This window comes from Argopecten irradians, chromosome 16 (genome assembly GCF_041381155.1).
Source record: "Argopecten irradians isolate NY chromosome 16, Ai_NY, whole genome shotgun sequence".
Taxonomy (NCBI): Eukaryota; Metazoa; Mollusca; class Bivalvia; order Pectinida; family Pectinidae; genus Argopecten; species Argopecten irradians.
Genome location: NC_091149.1, coordinates 7,234,468 through 7,254,031, shown reverse-complemented (window position 1 = coordinate 7,254,031; position 19,564 = coordinate 7,234,468). Strand labels below are relative to the sequence as shown.

General features: G+C 38.2%; 2 protein-coding genes across 2 annotated transcripts in view; one reads left to right on the top strand and one right to left on the bottom strand.

Moving 5' to 3' along the window:
- LOC138311156 (low-density lipoprotein receptor 2-like) overlaps nt 1-19,564 on the top strand; it is a 163,508-nt gene that overhangs the window by 131,192 nt on the left and 12,752 nt on the right. The gene's annotated exons all lie outside the window — the stretch shown is intronic.
- Nucleotides 6,166-8,681, bottom strand: LOC138311145 (uncharacterized). Its single transcript, XM_069252611.1, has 2 exons — nt 8,101-8,681; nt 6,166-7,923 (listed from the first exon to the last, which is right to left on the bottom strand). Exon 2 carries the CDS (start codon nt 7,891-7,893, stop codon nt 6,310-6,312), a length of 1,584 nt encoding a protein of 527 aa, XP_069108712.1. The 5' UTR covers nt 7,894-7,923; nt 8,101-8,681; the 3' UTR covers nt 6,166-6,309.

Below are 19,564 nucleotides of genomic sequence, written 5' to 3'. Positions count from 1 at the left end.
GAAAAGTCAGTAAATATTAAAATCACTACCTGACTGGTTTCAAGTGCCCTGATTTGCCATTATATATATAGTGTTTTTGTGTCTTTAATTTCATTCTGTATCCCAACATCCAGGTCATCCCCGACAAAAAGGCGTACTCTGGAACGCTAAGTTGGGGGCGCCACTTGGGGACACTAGACGTTGATGTGGATCGTCGCATTCTTTACTTTTCTGATCTATCATTGATGAAGATTGAAAGAGCTGGAATTCCTGACGATATAAAGAATGGTGGCCCGCCGCGTCCCCAGGATTTAAACGCAGATGTGACCCAGGTGGAGGGGATCGCCATTGATTGGGTAACAAAGTAGGTCAAGAGTCAAATTAAAATTAAGAAAAAACTTATTAATAGATGCAGAATGACAGACAAGAATTAGCTATTGATGAGTTTTTGAAATGTTTTCTGTTGATCAACATTTTTAGCCCACCATCAACAGATGGTGGGCTAGTTCTTTCACTTTTTGTAATTGTTGGTCTGTCGTCCGTTTTGATATGTTCCTTCCAGAAATATTTATTGGACAGATTCGAGTCGGCGTTACGTCCGACTCTTGCCCTATCACTACGGTCGATACCAGAAAGTATTGATAAGGGAACTTGGTTCATCTCAAATTTAATTGTGAAGGTTCCCCTGGGGTAAGTTAGGATTGATCCTTCATGCATTTGGGACCCTCCCGGTCAACAAGATGGTACATTTCCAGGCAACCTTCATTGAATTTGATAGTGGGGTAAGTTTGATTGATCCTTCGAGTTATCTCAGGAAGTACTGATTATTTGTCATTTCTCCATATTCATTGTCAACCTAAACTGGGGTAAGGGACCTAGGATTGCATCCTTATCCCCTTCATTTTTGGACCGATTGGTCAACAAGATGTACCGCCAGGCTAGCCATTCTTGGATTTCAATATTCAAAGTTTGTTATCGCTACATTTGTATTTCTCAGATCCTCAGGTACTGAAGGGATGTTCTCAAATTTTATTATCTAGGTTCCCCTAGGGACCTAGTCCTTGCATATTGCATTTTGGGACCAATCGGTCAACAAATGGCCGCCAGGCAGCCATCTTGGATTTTGATATTTAAGGAGTTTACCTTATCGCATCACATTATTTTCTCAGAAAGTGCCAAAGGGATTGTCTCAAATTTCATCTGAAGGTTCCCCTAGGGACCTAGTTCTGCATATATCGTTTTTGGACTGATCTGTTAACAAGGTGGCCGCCAGGCCGCCATCTTTGATTTTGATAATTGAAGTTTGTTACTGCTATTTCTCAGAAAGTACTGAAGAGATCTGTCTCAAAATTTATGTGTAGTATATGTTTGAAAAAGTTTGAAAAGTAGGGAAAAGATCCATCTTTCCATTGTCAGACATAGATCATTCTTTTGTGGGCGCCAAGATCCCTCTGGGATCTCTTGTATCATGGAATAAAAATCACACAACAACATTAAATATTTTCAATGCGTTATACCCTGATAAGTTGTTACAGTTGTCTAATCAAAGGTCAACTGTTGGTTTCTGTCTAATTTGGTATTTATTAAAGTGTTTTGGCTTTGCTCGATTCATAAATATCTGAAACTCAAAGAACTTATACTAAACTCCAAGTTTTAGTTCCATCAAGGTTTGTAATGTGTGTGTTATGTAAAGGACAGATAGTGAACTCTTTCTAATCTTATATAATTTTTGAATGTCTGAAATATATTAGTGTTTTGATATGTTCCTTCCAGAAATATTTATGGACAACTTGACCAGATTCAAGTGGTGGACGATCTCTGTTGCCCTAACCTGATCGGTCGATACCAGAAGACCAAACTGGAATGATGACAGGTTCATCTTTGGCTATAATTATCAACCCTAAACTGGGGTAAGTTAGGATTGATTCTGTCAGGAGTGTTACCTGGTCCCCTTCAAACATTATTTGTACATTTCCTCCCTTAAACCTTCATTTTCAGGTCCTAAACTATCATAAGTAAGGATTGATCCTTCAGGAGTTACAATCCCTTCATACATTATTTGTACATTTCCTTCCTTAAACTTCTGATTGTGTTCAACCCAACAAAACGGGAATAAGTTATGGATTGATCCATCAGGAGTTATGTCCCTTCATACATTATTTGTAAACCTACTAGACCTTCTTGTCACAATACCACACCCGAAAAAAATTTATCAGTATATCTCCCCTATGTCTAGACATATGATAGTCTATAAGAGTGGTAGTTTCTTATCATGTGAGTAAATGATGGTTTGGCCCATGTCATGAAGAGTTAAAATGTCAAATAAAATGGTTGTGTGTATTGCTTGGTGTCTTTGCAATGCACCATTAAAAACGGTGATCCAACGAATATTTCTGAAGCAAATGCTTCAATTCCCAATACCAAATATATATATCTGACAAATCGTTCTTCATGTATGTACTTAAATTTGTTTTGTACATAGAATAATTTGAGGCTTGTTATGTTGTGTCTCAAATAAAAACCAGTCTGATAGAACAAACAATCAAACAAACTGTTTATTGTCAGAATTGCCTCAGCAAAAAAACCAATTCAAGTAATATACTGTGTACATATTGGACTCCACATGGCTCGGCCAGCCAACTGAGGATCTGACGATGACCTTGATGACCACCTTGGTTTGTTTGAAACCTGCGACTACACTGTGTGTGACTCCAAGGAAATCACAGTTTATTAACGAGTCCTCAAACTGGATGTGATCAGACAGGGTTAATTTCGGCTTACTGGAGTGGGAATCATCCAAATTTCATTCCATGTAAATGTTTGGTCTATATCCTGTATTAGACATTTTAGTTACAGTCGTCTATCGTGGTCCGTCTGGTCCTGGGTGATATATTTCATATTGATTTTTAGTCCATCAGTTCCTTAGTCCTGTCTGGTCCTTGGGTCCTAAATGACTTCCTGGCCCATCTGATGTATTTAATGGATTATAAATTTTGGTCTAAATACAGGTCTGGTACATTCGTGTACCTATTTATTGGTATGTCTGGTCTTTGGTCTTATGTAGTCCCTGGTTCCTGGTCTAATCCAGAATTTAGTCCTGGTTCGATGTTGTCCTGGTATATCTGGTCCTGGCTCCATCTTGTCCTAGTGCATCTGGTTTGTCTTGTTAAAAGTGTCTTATCTGGTCCAATGTGAATATTACATATATTCCTGGGTCCATCAGGTCCATCTGTACAATCTAGTCCATCTGTTCCTTGATTACTTCCTGGGTCCATCTGGCATGGTCTATAATGGTCCTTGGTCATCTGATCCTTGGTCCATCTGATCCCTGTCCATCTGTTCCCCCTGTTCCTCCTGGTCTGTCTTTTCCTTGGCCCGTCTGGTCTGGGTTGTCTGGTCCTTGTCCGTCTGTTCCTTGGTTGGTACTGGTCTCATATATTCCTGGGTCCATCTGGTTACTGGTCCATTGTTCCTGGGTTCATCAGGTACTGTTCCATCTGTTCCTGGGTCCGGTCAGGTACTGGTCCATCTGTTCCTGGGTCTGTCAGGTACTGGTCCATCTGTTCCTTAGTTTGTCAAGGTACTGTTCCATCTGTTTCTTGGTCATCCGTCAGGTATACTGGTCCATCTGTTCCTGGGTCCCTCAGGTACTGGTCCAGTGTTCCTTGGTCTGTGTGGTTCTTGGATTCCGTCTATTTCCTTGTTGGTCAGTTCCTTGGTCCCGTTCTATTCCTTGGTCTGCCTGGTCATTGGTCATATTGTTCCTTGGATCCGTCTGATCCTGGGTCCATCTGGTCATGGGTCATCTGTTTCTTGGTCTATATGGTCCTTGGTCCAGTTGGTCTTTGGGTCCATCTGGTCCTGGGTCTCTCTCTTTCTTGGTCTGTCTGGTCCTTGCTCCATCTGGTCATTGGTCCGTCTATTCCTTGGTCCGCCTGGTCATTGGTCTATCTGTTCCTTGATCCGTCTGATACTGGGTCCATCATGGTCATGGGTCCGTCTGTTTCTTTGGTCTGTCTGGTCCTTGCTCCATCTGGTCTTTGGTCTGTCTATTCCTTGGTCTGTCTGGTCATTGGTCTATCTGTTCCTTGATCCGTCTGGTCCTGGGTCCATCTGGTCATGGGGTCTCATCTGTTCTTGGTCTGTATGGTCCTTGCTCCATCTGGTCTTTGGTCTGTCTATTCCTTGGTCTGTCTGGTCCTTGGTTTGACTGCTTGTTGGTCCGTCTGATTCTGGGTTCATCTGATTTTTAGTCCATCTATTCCTTGGTCCATCTGTTCTTGTTCTGTCTGGTCCTTGGTCCATCTGGTCCTGGGGCTCTGTTTTATCTGGTCCTGGGTCCGTCTGTTTCTTGGTCCATTTGGTCCTTGATCCATCTTTTCCTTGGTCCCATCTGGTCCTTGGTTTGATCTGTTTAAATTCATGGCTTTTGGATTTTTTGCTTCATAATTTGTAATATAACTCAAAAGATAACCAAAGAAAATAAAAATGGTAATAGACATTTATATACAATGATCCTTATGTCCTGAAGGTTTGTTTTGATTACATTATTGTAGTGATCTAATGGATTAAATCATTGTCTAAATAAATAAATAATGTAAAGATACACTGTAAGTATTAAACTGTCTTGTGTGCATTATTCCTGTAAAGTTCTGGCATCTATATATTAGACCATAGATTTCATAAAAAAAAATATAGTTCAACGTTTAAATATCTGAGAGATTCAAATGTAAACTAAAAAAACTGGCGGAGGAGATGCTCAATTTGGTTACATAGAAATGTACAATGTGGATTACTAAGTAAAATAGGATAAATTATGGTAAATAATGGGAAAAGGTAGTGAAATGGTACTCCCTGTGTTTATATCTTGGAAACAATAATCACAAGTTACTAAAGCCTTAAAGCTCAATGTTTTGATTCACTGGTATTACAGAATGAATAACACATATTCCAGGGTAATAAAATCATTAATACCTTTGTATGAACAATGTATTCAAGTTATAAATGGGGGCAATAACTTTTGACATGTTATTTTTTTCTTCAGTAGATCTATTTTAGAAACCAGATTTCATGAATTAAGCTTGTAAAATTATTGGACATGGACAAACAAACATGTATGATGCTTTGTAAACATTAGTTACACCACTGAATCTATCCACTGTAAAATCTAGCTGTTATTCTGTATGTATGTTTCATCGAACTGTAAGATTTTAGAAATCACACCCTCTTACTGTAGTAAGTTTTATCACAGCTATCACACCCTGCTGTACTGTAGTCGTTTTATCACAGCTATCACACCCTGCTGTACTGTAGTAGTTTTATCACAGCTATCACACCCTGCTGTACTGTAGTAGTTTTATCACAGCTATCACACCCTGCTGTACTGTAGTAGTTTATCACAGCTATCACACCCTGCTGTACTGTAGTAGTTTTATCACAGCTATCACACCCTGCTGTACTGTAGTAGTTTTATCACAGCTATCACACCCTGCTGTACTGTAGTAGTTTTATCACAGCTATCACACCCTGCTGTACTGTAGTAGTTTTATCACAGCTATCACACCCTGCTGTACTGTAGTAGTTTTATCACAGCTATCACACCCTGCTGTACTGTAGTAGTTTTATCACAGCTATCACACCCTGCTGTACTGTAGTAGTTTTATCACAGCTATCACACCCTGCTGTACTGTAGTAGTTTTATCACAGCTATCACACCCTGCTGTACTGTAGTAGTTTTATCACAGCTATCACACCCAGCTGTACTGTAGTAGTTTTATCACAGCTATCACACCCTGCTGTACTGTAGTAGTTTTATCACAGCTATCACACCCTGCTGTACTGTAGTAGTTTTATCACAGCTATCACACCCTGCTGTACTGTAGTAGTTTTATCACAGCTATCACACCCTGCTGTACTGTAGTAGTTTTATCACAGCTATCACACCCTGCTGTACTGTAGTAGTTTTATCACAGCTATCACACCCTGCTGTACTGTAGTAGTTTTATCACAGCTATCACACCCTGCTGTACTGTAGTAGTTTTATCACAGCTATCACACCCTGCTGTACTGTAGTAGTTTTATCACAGCTATCACACCCTGCTGTACTGTAGTAGTTTTATCACAGCTATCACACCCTGCTGTACTGTAGTAGTTTTATCACAGCTATCACACCCTGCTGTACTGTAGTAGTTTTATCACAGCTATCACACCCTGCTGTACTGTAGTAGTTTTATCACAGCTATCACACCCTGCTGTACTGTAGTAGTTTTATCACAGCTATCACACCCTGCTGTACTGTAGTAGTTTTATCACAGCTATCACACCCTGCTATCACATCTTGTAGTACTGCAACATCTTCACACAATTCTTAGGGTACCCAATCTTTACCCACAGTAAATCATCTCTACCCACACCTACAGCCCATACCCTGCCACTGTCTGTGTGTAGGATCCTGAGTCCTTTACCATCTTTACTCACTAGGACAACATTTTTATTGTTACCATCCCCTATGATGAGGCTCCCCTGACTATCATACACTATACCCCAGGGGTCAAATGGTTCACCTCCTGTTTGTGGTGATTGTTTACATGTACTGGGGATGTCACCTCTGTATACAAACAGTTGCTGGAAGTCAGTATCCATGACAACAACATGTTTGTTTCCATCACCACCATCATCTTTATCACTGTGATCAATCACTGCGACATTGTTAGTGACAGGACACTCTGTGATCCTGTATGGTGTACACACTAATGGTTTCCCAGTCCCTGCTGCCATTGTAGTGAGTACCATCTGACCTTGTGTGGTATATTTGGAGACGTTTCCTGACATGCCCACAATGACATGGTTCTTTGCTGTAATACATATACATTTAGGATATGTTTTAGTTGTGAATTGTTGAGTTAACTGTCCTGATACCAGCTCCAGGATGTTGTTTTGATCATCACAGGCCCACAATCTGTGTGTTGTTGGTGATAGACTGATGTCATTGATGTAAGCCTTGTGTGTGACCTTCTGTATCACTGTGCCCTTCCTGTCCAGGAGAGTTAATGTGTTACTGTACCTGGTCCAGGCCTGGTCATCAGTGGTAGGACATATAGAATCAATGACACATGGAGACTCCCACTCCTCCACCACCTTGGTCTCTGTCAGTAGTGTTTTCCTGGCCACTGCTTTCTTACCTTTATCCTCTGACTGTTGTTGTGATGAGGGTTGTTGCTGACCGTCTGCTAATGATACTGACCGTTTCTGGTCAGTGGATGTATGACTTTGGCCTGAGGTGGTGACTTTTCCTAAGGCTTGTACCAGGTGACCTTTAGGAGTATTGTTTGGGTTGAAACTGACTGTATCTAAAGTAGGTTTGACAGGGATATGTATTTGGGAATCTATTTCGCATTTTGTGTCATAGATTTCTATGTGTGAGCCCTGCTGAAGTGTTGTCTTACATTTCTGTATTTGGTGTTTAATTTGTTTGTTCAATGATTCTAGTTCTTGTTTGTATTTTTGTATGAGTTTGATGTTGTCGTCTTTAAGTTTTTGATAAAGTGAGAGTGTCTCTTCTCTAAGCTGGTCAAGGTCTTGTTTTAATTTATCTGTTTGCATCTTCAATTCATGTGCTAATTTATCAAATATGTTGTCATTGTCTTTGAGGAGTGTATCAGTAGATGTGATGTATTTCCCAATCTGTACCAGATCATTTTGTTCAGTTCTGTCTATAAAGTTTCTTATGTCTTGTTTCTTCTGAGGAGTGACTTCACTAAGCTCACACATTGGATGAGTTTTATGAATGGTGGAAATGCATTTTAAACAAATTAGTTCTTGACACTTTTCACAATACAAGTCTAGTTGTCTCCCCTTGTGATGGTTACAGGTTGTCTGTCCTTCCGTACGAACTGGTATGTTTGCTGTTGCCATTTTGATGAAGATGAGCTATTTGTTGAATTTCTGAAAAATTGAATATATATACTGGATCAATACAATGTTTAACATAACCAGTTGAATAAGAGTTTTATTTGATGTTGTTAATTGCTCATTGTCCTATTCAGTTCTATGTGTGCATGTACATACAGTTTTTAAATATTGATTGACCTCAATGTTTTTAAAACACAAGAAAATAATTACCTGATAATCACTGCATTCACTGATGACACACACAGGGTACCTGGGATTAAATCAAGTTGGTCTTCCCCAGAATCTAAATGATATTCAATGTTGTTCAAATTTCTCTCCCTCCGAAATTCACAGCCAAGTGGGAACTTACTTCCTTCTTCTCATAATAGCAGATCTGTCACTTTTTCAGTTTCTGATGAAAATATCCATTTCAGATCAAAATCAATCCCGTTAATACACAAAATTGTACATTAAATGAAATAATATGTGTCCACACAGAATAAGACCATCCTTGTCATTGGTTACTAATGTAAACAAACGTTTAGCAACCAAAATGTCTGTCTATTGAGGCCTGGCGATATCTGATATTATTACTTCCTTGTCTGGTTTGACAGACACACAGTAGTAAAGCAGACATAGATTGTGTAGTAGGTCAATTTGGGTCATGTTTACAAACCGTGATATTTAAATACCTACAGTTCACCTGGGGTGTATTGTCTGTTGGGTATGTGTATTGGGTAATAAGTCACAGCTGTACTGTACATGTATAGGTAGATACACCTAGGGTGTATTGTATGTTGGGTATGTGTATTGGGTAATAAGTCACACCTGTACTGTCATATTTGATATTTATAGATTAATATTCTTATAACTCTTTAGAAATTGATATATTATAATATACATGTATCGGTAATTGTATGTAGAAATTTTGGTAAGTTATAAAAAATGTAAATAAATGAACGTAAAGAATACACAATACTGGTGTTGAACTTGTCCTGACAGACTTATACAACAAATCATGAGGTCCGTCATTATTCTTAACAAAGTCTTGTGGTGTCATGTCATTTTTCATTTTTCTTTGATTTTTGAAACAACAGTCAAACCTGTCTATAAAGACCAGCCAAGGAGGAAGAGAAAAATTGTCTGGATATACAAGTGGTTCTTTTAATAGAGTTGAACTTGACCATTTGGGACCCTAAGAGAGTTGTCTTTATACAGAGGTGGTCTTTATACAGAGGTGGTCTTTATACAGAGGTGGTCTTTATACAGAGGTGGTCTTTATACAGAGGTGGTCTTTATACAGAGGTGGTCTTTATACAGAGGTGGTCTTTATACAGAGGTGGTCTTTATACAGAGGTGGTCATTATACAGAGGTGGTCATTATACAGAGGTGGTCAGTATACAGAGATGGTCTTTATAGAGAGGTGGTCTTAATATAGAGGTGGTCATTATACAGAGGTGGTCAGTATACAGAGATGGTCATTATATAGAGATGGTCATAGTACAGTGGTGGTCTTTATACAGAGGTGGTCATAATACAGAGATGGTCATTATACAGATGTGGTCGTTATATAGAGGTGGTCTTTATACAGATGTGGTCTTTATACAGAGGTGATCACTATACAGATGTGATCATTATACAAAGGTGGTCTTTATACAGAGGTGGTCTTTATACAGAGGTGGTCTATATACAGAGGTGGTCTTTATACAGAGGTGGTTGCTAAGGCAGGTTTTACACTATCATAATATACCGTATAGAGACATTTTGAGAAATTATAATATGTATTTGGTCTACACATCTTTACCCTCCATCCTCGATACTCCAGGGCTTCCGTTCACTTACTTCTATACATCTAACAAGATGAAGGAGCCGCGGTGGCCGAGTGGTTATGATGCCTCAAGCCACAAGCCCTCCAGCTCTGAGTCACGAGTTCGAATCCCATGCGGGGCAGTTACCAGGTACTGACAGCTGGTCGGTGGTTTTTCTCCAGGTACTCCGGCTTTCCTCCACCAATAAACCTGGCACGTCGTCCTTACATAACCCTGGCTGTTACTACTTGTATATAGTTGCTTATATTTGTGGGGGTTTTAATTTCGCTAAATTTGCAGATCAATTCAAAATCGAGAAATTTATTAAAATCCTGGTTTCAAGTATTATAGCCACTCATAAGAATGGAACTTAAAAAGATAATTCGGAAAATAAACGAATAAGTCCAAAACAGTAAATTTTTTACGTCTGGGAAATTGAACAACTATACATATATAGGACGTTAAACTTAATAAAACCCTTTTGTTAATACACAGTCAATCCTGACCACCCAACAAACATGGTCTTGTCAGGTTGTCTTTACATGGAGGTGGTCTTTATAGACAGGTGGTCTTTATATGGAGGTTGTATTTATAGACAGGTGATCTTTATAGACAGGTGGTCTTTATATGGAGGTTGTCTTTATATGGAGGTGGTCTTTATATTGAGGTGGTCTTTATAGACAGGTGGTCTTTATATGGAGGTTGTATTTATAGACAGGTGATCTTTATAGACAGGTGGTCTTTATATGGAGGTTGTCTTTATATGGAGGTGGTCTTTATATTGAGGTGATCTTTATAGACAGGTGGTCTTTATATGGAGGTTGTATTTATAGGCAGGTGATCTTTATAGACAGGTTAAATTAAAAAAATTGTGTTGAATTTGGTCATTTGAGGCCCTCAGATCGGCTTCTTACCGTTGTTAGACATTGATAGTCCTTTCTTTGGTCGTCATTAAAATCCCTCTGGGATCTTTTGTTAATTATCAAACATAAAATTATCTAATTATGAATCGGAATTGCGATTTATTTCCCAACACCATAATGTGTCATTTTTAATTTCAGTTCGTCTTTGGAGTTTGCTCACGACGGACAAACCTAGTGTGTTACAAGGGACACATATACCCTAGCTGTATGGGACGTCAAATTCAGGTAATTCACGAGAGAAGTTGTGACTTGGAAGTTTCCACAACATTTTTTTTTAATATATTTGAGTTTTCTAACAATTAACTTGAGTTAGTGAAATGTTTGTTCCTGCCCTACTATGATTTCCACTATCTGTCTAGATTGTTGCCTCCTAAACAGAAAGGAGAAAAAAAGCCAATGTACCCAGTGTTTTACCAACACCTGTATATAGATTATCTTGATCTTACAGAATTGAGTTGTAACAAACATCAGTCATTTTAAATTAGTACCAATAATGGTAAAAGTCAATATTTTCTATGTGTTGATTATAACATTTGACCATTGTCCACTTCAGTCCTCATGCTCACTATTTCCAAAAATCCACTCAATGCTGTGTGTGATATTTATCTCCTTTCTTTGACAGTGTGCATCATTCCACCCAAACAGTAACTACATCGCCACAGGTTCGAGTGACCGAGTCGTCAGAATGTGGGACAACTTGACCGGCAACTGTGTCCGAATTCTCACAGGACATAAGGTAAATTGACCAGTCAGTGACCAGGAAATTTTTATCTCTGATACTGGAGCCCTGTCTGTCCGTTTGTAGCTTGTCTGTCCTTCCTTCTGTCTGTCTGTTTATCTCTGATACTGGAGCCCTGTCTGTCCATTTGTAGCTTGTCTGTCCTTCCTACTGTCTGTCTGTTCATCTCTGATACTGGAGCCCTGTCTGTCCATTTCTAGCTTGTGTGTCCATCCTACTGTCTGTCTGTTCATCTCTGATACTGGAGCCCTGTCTGTCCATTTCTAGCTTGTGTGTCCATCCTACTGTCTGTCTGTTCATCTCTGATACTGGAGCCCTGTCTGTCCGTTTGTACCTTGTCTGTCCTTCCTTCTGTCTCTTCTGTCTATCTGTTTATCTCTGATACTGGAGCCTTGTCTGTCTGTTTCTAGCTTGTCTGTCCTTCCTACTGTCTGTCTGTTTTTAGACAGGTTTCAGATTACACAGGTTTTAATTACTTTATTAACAAGAGTTGGTCGGTATAGACAGGTTTCATATTACACATGTTTTAATTACTGTAAAAACAAGAGTTGGTCGGTATAGACAGGTTTCAGATTACACAGGTTTTAATTACTGTAAAAAAAAGAGTTGGTAATAATTTGTTGGTTTAATAAACAAGATCTAGAGTTGGTATGACCTCTGATATGAAACTACCAATCTCTCTAGATATAAGGGTATAAGAGTTACTTCCCTTTACTTAATATAAATTACATCTATATTTGTTATGTAAAGATACTATTTTGTATAAATATACATTTATGTCCAGAGACTTTAGGAATTTAAGGAGAGTGACTCAAAGCATGTGTTTAGTCTGTTATCCTTTAGATTAAAGGGACAATTCAGTCTAAGAGAACATTAAAATTTGTACATATATCAGAAAAAACCCAGTTCTGATGGAAATTAGTTCAGTCGGTTTTACTGTGATATGCCAGAAAAGCCCATGGTGGTGAAGTGCGTGTGAAATGTTCAAACTCGCTCGATGTCCGCCATTGCACATTGTGGTTGAACATCTTGTATGCCGAACCATGTCCCTTGCTCGTAGAGTATAATGCAACTTTTGTCTAGAACTGCTCAAATCGCTCTGACAGTAGTGTGTTTACCTTATTAGGTGAATTATCTTGCCTGAAAATCATTTCATCACCTCCTTAGTGGTTATGTAGTTCATTTGTTTAACATGCGTGACGTTGGCTCGGGTATGAGTAAAGCGTACATATTGTACCTGCTTAATCATATTGATCAACGATTTGTAATTACAACGGTATCAATTAAAATACGAAACATTGATGTGGAATTTGTCAATATCATATATTATATGTTTCATAAGAAATGTAGAACAATACATTGATGCCATAGTTTGCTTTTTGGTTATGTAAAAGAATTAACCTGAGTGAATTGTCTCTTTAAATACCATTGTATATGTGAATAAGATTGGTTGAAATGGATATTACTTTAATTTAAACTGAAAATGACATAATGAAGCCAGAATCGACAGGGATCTGTATTAGACAAGGGTTGGTTTTGACAGGTTACACTGTATTAATACTTGTTAGTTGATGAAATGTAAAGTATTAAAAGATTGATATTTTTCCTCCTCAGGAATGAGAACCCAAATCTGCTGTTAATAGGACGTACAACTAAACAAACCATTTAAACGCCCTGGCAGTGCACAAAAGATGAATTAATACGCCAGGTTTTCTGTATATCACAGAGTTGTCTGCTCTTACAGGTGCATTGTGGGTATTTATTGTTACATCCTGTAGTTATTAGTATAACTTCATATCCGTTAGAGAAATACGACATCATTTTTACACATAAACTTTACTCAGGAGCAGATAACTTTGTCATTTATAAAAACAGAATATGGAGCTTAAATGTACCTTTTTTGACCCAATAAGGGTCCAGGGTGCTTTGATAATTAAAACAAAATGAGGGTCGCTTAATAGGACCAAATTTTGAAACCAATTCATTGCTCAAATACACAAAAAAGCCATAAATCAATTTGCTAGAGATATTAAATTAATTAGAGGTAGATGTGATATTATAGATCACTAACGACCAGGAACCATAACAATAATTCAGGGAATGTACATGTATGTATATATGTGATATTATAGATCTCTAACGACCAGGATCACCATAGCAATAATTCAGGGAATGTACATGTATGTATAATATGTGATATTATAGATCTCTAACAACCAGGAACCATAACAATAATTCAGGGAATGTACATGTATGTATATATGTGATATTATAGATCTCTAACGACCAAGGAACCATAACAATAATTCAGGGAATGTACATGTATGTATATATGTGATATTATAGATCTCTAACGACCAGGAACCATAACAATAATTCAGGGAATGTACATGTATGTATATATGTGATATTATAGATCTCTAAGACGACCAGGAACCATAACAATAATTCAGGGAATGTACATGTATGTATATATGTGATATTATAGATCACTAACGACCAGGAACCATAACAATAATTCAGGGAATGTACATGTATGTATATATATGTGATATTATAGATCTCTAACGACCAGGAACCATAACAATAATTCAGGGAATGTACATGTATGTATATATGTGATATTATAGATCACTAACGACCAGGAACCATAACAATAATTCAGGGAATGTACATGTATGTATATATGTGATATTATAGATCACTAACGACCAGGAACCATAACAATAATTCAGGGAATGTACATGTATGTATATATGTGATATTATAGATCTCTAACGACCAGGAACCATAACAATAATTCAGGGAATGTACATGTATGTATATATGTGATATTATAGATCTCTAACGACCAGGAACCATAACAATAATTCAGGGAATGTACATGTATGTATATATGTGATATTATAGATCTCTAACGACCAGGAACCATAACAATAATTCAGGGAATGTACATGTATGTATATATGTGATATTATAGATCTCTAACGACCAGGAACCATAACAATAATTCAGGGAATGTACATGTATGTATATATGTGATATTATAGATCTCTAACGACCAGGAACCATAACAATAATTCAGGGAATGTACATGTATGTATATATGTGATATTATAGATCTCTAACGACCAGGAACCATAACAATAATTCAGGGAATGTACATGTATGTATATATGTGATATTATAGATCTCTAACGACCAGGAACCATAACAATAATTCAGGGAATGTACATGTATGTATATATGTGATATTATAGATCTCTAACGACCAGGAACCATAACAATAATTCAGGGAATGTACATGTATGTATGTATATATGTGATATTATAGATCTCTAACGACCAGGAACCATAACAATAATTCAGGGAATGTACATGTATGTATATATGTGATATTATAGATCTCTAACGACCAGGAACCATAACAATAATTCAGGGAATGTACATGTATGTATATATGTGATATTATAGATCACTAACGACCAGGAACCATAACAATAATTCAGGGGATGTACATGTATGTATATATGTGATATTATAGATCTCTAACGACCAGGAACCATAACAATAATTCAGGGAATGTACATGTATGTATATATGTGATATTATAGATCTCTAACGACCAGGAACCATAACAATAATTCAGGGAATGTACATGTATGTATATATGTGATATTATAGATCTCTAACGACCAGGAACCATAACAATAATTCAGGGAATGTACATGTATGTATATATGTGATATTATAGATCTCTAACGACCAGGAACCATAACAATAATTCAGGGAATGTACATGTATGTATATATGTGATATTATAGATCTCTAACGACCAGGAACCATAACACTAATTCAGGGAATGTACATGTATGTATATATGTGATATTATAGATCTCTAACGACCAGGAACCATAACAATAATTCAGGGAATGTACATGTACATGTATGTATATATGTGATATTATAGATCTCTAACGACCAGGAACCATAACAATAATTCAGGGAATGTACATGTATGTATATATGTGATATTATAGATCTCTAACGACCAGGAACCATAACAATAATTCAGGGAATGTACATGTATGTATATATGTGATATTATAGATCACTAACGACCAGGAACCATAACAATAATTCAGGGAATGTACATGTATGTATATATGTGATATTATAGATCTCTAACGACCAGGAACCATAACAATAATTCAGGGAATGTACATGTATGTATATATGTGATATTATAGATCTCTAACGACCATGAACCATAGCAATAATTCAAGGAATGTACATGTATGTTGGATTGTTACTGATTGTGTTTGTAATACAAGATCAGGGACCTCACATATTAATGTGGTGAGACTACAATGTTTTATTTTGTCAAGGGAGGTAACTTTGGTTGATTCCGGAACATCTGTACCGCATTCCGGACCAATTCCTGTTCTCAACAAAGTGAAGTAAAAGTGTCTTTTCTTTCTACCTTATCGGTAAGTGTTGCCTGAATTAACAACATGTACATTGTAGATATTACGGTTTTCAAATGTGTGATGTAGTACAGTCAAACCTCGATGTATCGAAGTTCAAGGGACCGTCAGAAAAACTTCGAGACTTCGAATTATTCGTGGTTGAAATTAGACCGATTTTTTTTTTACAATGACCAACTGTGTTAGTTATGTACCTGTTGTCTCCGTTCCGTAAACTTTATAATCATTATACCACAAGCAAAACAAAATAAAAACGAAGTATGCAATTAATCACGTGTATCGTTAGCAATGCATACGTATATTATAAACAAGACTTACGTGTACTAGGCCTAACCCATGTACAAGTATATTCGTTTGGTGACTATTTAAGCGATGGTTAATATTACGGAATGAATATAAAAACAAAAACACGTTGTAAAAACAAAACTAAAAAGGAGGGACCGAAAGCTCTACAACACCTACAAAATACTTCGATTTAGAATGATCGATTTGCTCAAGTATTTATGCCAAAGTTGTGCAATGTAACAGTTTTGAGTATGAGTTACTAGTAATGTGGCTCGCTATTTACCGTTCCGTAAATTCTACAAATCGCTACCAATGGCGGCGGCGAACATCAAAAACGACTAACTGTATCTTTGCCGTACTAATGATTTAATAACGCAGCTTGTAAAAACAAAGCACCGGGTATCGGCTTGATTAGTGATATTAATCATCTTGATGATATCAAGCTAGCAACACAAGCTGTCATAATCCCTATTGTCCGGCGAAGACACCTGATCTGTACAGGTAAATTTTTATTCGAATCATCGAGTGTCAGTTACCTATGATTCTATAACAAATGGTCCATGAAAAAAGTTCGATACATCGAGAACTTCGATTCATAAAACTTCGATTCATAAATGGGTTAGTTAGTAATGTTATATAGTGAAGAAATTTGGGACCAGACAAAAAGTTCGATACAGCGAGAAATTCGATTCATCGAAGTTCGAATCACCGAGGTTTGACTGTATTATGTTCTGTGTCGGATAAGAATTTGTCTGTAAAAGCGGTATTTTGACGCCATTCATCATAAAAATTGCATCTCTGATACGCCAGGAGTTTCGATCACTTATGGTCTCTCTATCCATTGATTATCTCATAGCAAAACTTAAGGCAGATGACAGGGGAACAAATCTGAACCAATCACAGACTTGTGTCATTTTTCTTTGAAGACTACTAAGTTTGTTCAAATAAATGACTTCGATCTTCATTCAATGTCACAGGGATTAATTAGGCTAAAGATAACAACTTAATAAGAACCAATAGGTCTAGACACCTGATATTACCTGGGTCATTCATAGAAATTCTCTCTTTTAATTGTCTTAAGTATACACCATGATTACCTGAGATAGCAGGTGAGTGATTGTGTCCTTGTGTTCATTAAATCAGCTACTTTTATTCCTATTTTTAGTCCTTTATTTATTTATTCATTCATTTGTTGTGTTTCAGCCAGGCTTTCATAATTATACCTTTTGGACCAACAAGTTTTACAGCATTGTTTCCAACATGAAGACATCACAAAGGGGAGTTAACTCCTTTCGTGAGAATATCAGACATGTTTGCCTCTTCATACATGACCCGAGCATTAACTGGTGAGTATCATTTGTCTGTTTTCTCTATATTTTATTCTTTGGTGCATCTTTCTTTCAATAATCAGTGGTTTAATACTGCTTCAAAATGAATGGTTGAGTTGTCTCCCTTACACTGTCTGTAGATCTCTGGTAAATCGTTCATTTATCAGTCAGATGATTTAGATTTAGAGATTAATTATGTAATGCTATCACAGCCAGATCATATAATTTACTAATTTACATTATGTTTGAGTGTGAGGTATGTTTTGCTCTATTTTCCCTATTATTTTCTTGTAATATGTTTATGAAAGGAATAGGACCATGAAATTTTTATCATTGATACTGGAGCCCTGAGTTGTCTGTCCGTTTCTAGCTTGTGTGTCCATCCTACTGTCAGTCTGTTCATCTCTGATACTGGAGCCCTGTCTGTCCATTTCTGGCTTGTGTGTCCATCCTACTGTCGGTCTGTTTGTCTCTGATACTGGAGCCCTGTCTGTCCATTTCTGGCTTGTGTGTTCATCCTACTGTCGGTCTGTTCATCTCTGATACTGGAGCCCTGTCTGTCCATTTCTGGCTTGTGTGTTCATCCTACTGTCTGTCTGTTCATCTCTGATACTGAAGCCCTGTCTGTCCATTTCTGGCTTGTGTGTCCATCCTACTGTCTGTCTGTTCATCTCTGATACTGGAGCCCTGTCTGTCCATTTCTAGCTTGTGTGTTCATCCTACTGTCTGTCTGTTAATCTCTGATACTGGAGCCCTGTCTGTCTGTTTCCAGCTTGTGTGTCCATCCTACTCAGTCTGTCTGTTCATCTCTGATACTGGAGCCCTGTCTGTCCATTTCTGGCTTGTGTGTCCATCCTACTGTCCGTCTGTTCATCTCTGATACCGGAGCCCTGTCTGTCCATTTCTGGCTTGTGTGTCCATCCTACTGTCGGTCAGTTTATCTCTGATACTGGAGCCCTGTCTGTCCATTTCTGGCTTGTGTGTTCATCCTACTGTCTGTCTGTTCATCTCTGATACTGGAGCCCTGTCTGTCTGTTTCTAGCTTGTGTGTCCATCCTACTGTCTGTCTGTTCATCTCTGATACCGGAGCCCTGTCTGTCCATTTCTAGCTTGTGTGTTCATCCTACTGTCGGTCAGTTTATCTCTGATACTGGAGCCCTGTCTGTCCATTTCTGGCTTGTCTGTCCATCCTACTGTCGGTGTGTTCATCTCTGATACTGGAGCCCTGTCTGTCCATTTCTGGCTTGTGTGTTCATCCTACTGTCTGTGTGTTTATCTCTGATACTGGAGCCCTGTCTGTCCATTTCTGGCTTGTGTGTCCATCCTACTGTCTGTCTGTTCATCTCTGATACTGGAGCCCTGAGTTGTCTGTCCATTTCTAGCTTGTGTGTCCATCCTACTGTCGGTCTGTTCATCTCTGATACTGGAGCCCTGTCTGTCCATTTCTGGCTTGTGTGTCCGTCCTACTGTCTGTCTGTTCATCTCTGATACTGGAGCCCTGTCTGTCCATTACTGGCTTGTGTTTCCATTCTACTGTCGGTCTGTTCATCTCTGATACTGGAAACCTGTCTGTCCATTTCTGGCTTGTGTGTCCATCCTACTGTCTGTCTGTTCATCTCTGATACTGGAGCCCTGTCTGTCCATTTCTGGCTTGTGTGTCCATCCTACTGTCTGTCTGTTAATCTCTGATATTGGAGCCCTGTCTTTCCATTTCTAGCTTGTCTGTCCTTCCTACTGTCGGTCTGTTCATCTCTGATATTGGAGCCCTGTCTTTCTATTTCTGGCTTGTGTGTTCATCCTACTGTCTGTCTGTTTATCTCTGATACTGGAGCCCTGTCTGTCCATTTCTGGCTTGTGTGTCCATCCTACTGTCTGTATGTTCATCTCTGATACTGGAGCCCTGTCTGTCCATTTCTAGTTTGTGTGTCCATCCAACTGTCTGTCTGTTCATCTCTGATACTGGAGCCCTGAGTTGTCTGTCCATTTCTAGCTTGTGTGTCCATCCTACTGTCGGTCTGTTCATCTCTGATACTGGAGCCCTGTCTGTCCATTTCTGGCTTGTGTGTCCATCCTACTGTCTGTCTGTTCATCTCTGATACTGGAGCCCTGTCTGTCCGTTTCTGG

What these genes read in the sequence shown, in the direction of transcription:
- LOC138311145 (XM_069252611.1), bottom strand. Translation starts at nt 7,893, where the DNA reads ATGGCAACAGCAAACATACCAGTTCGTACGGAAGGACAGACAACCTGT.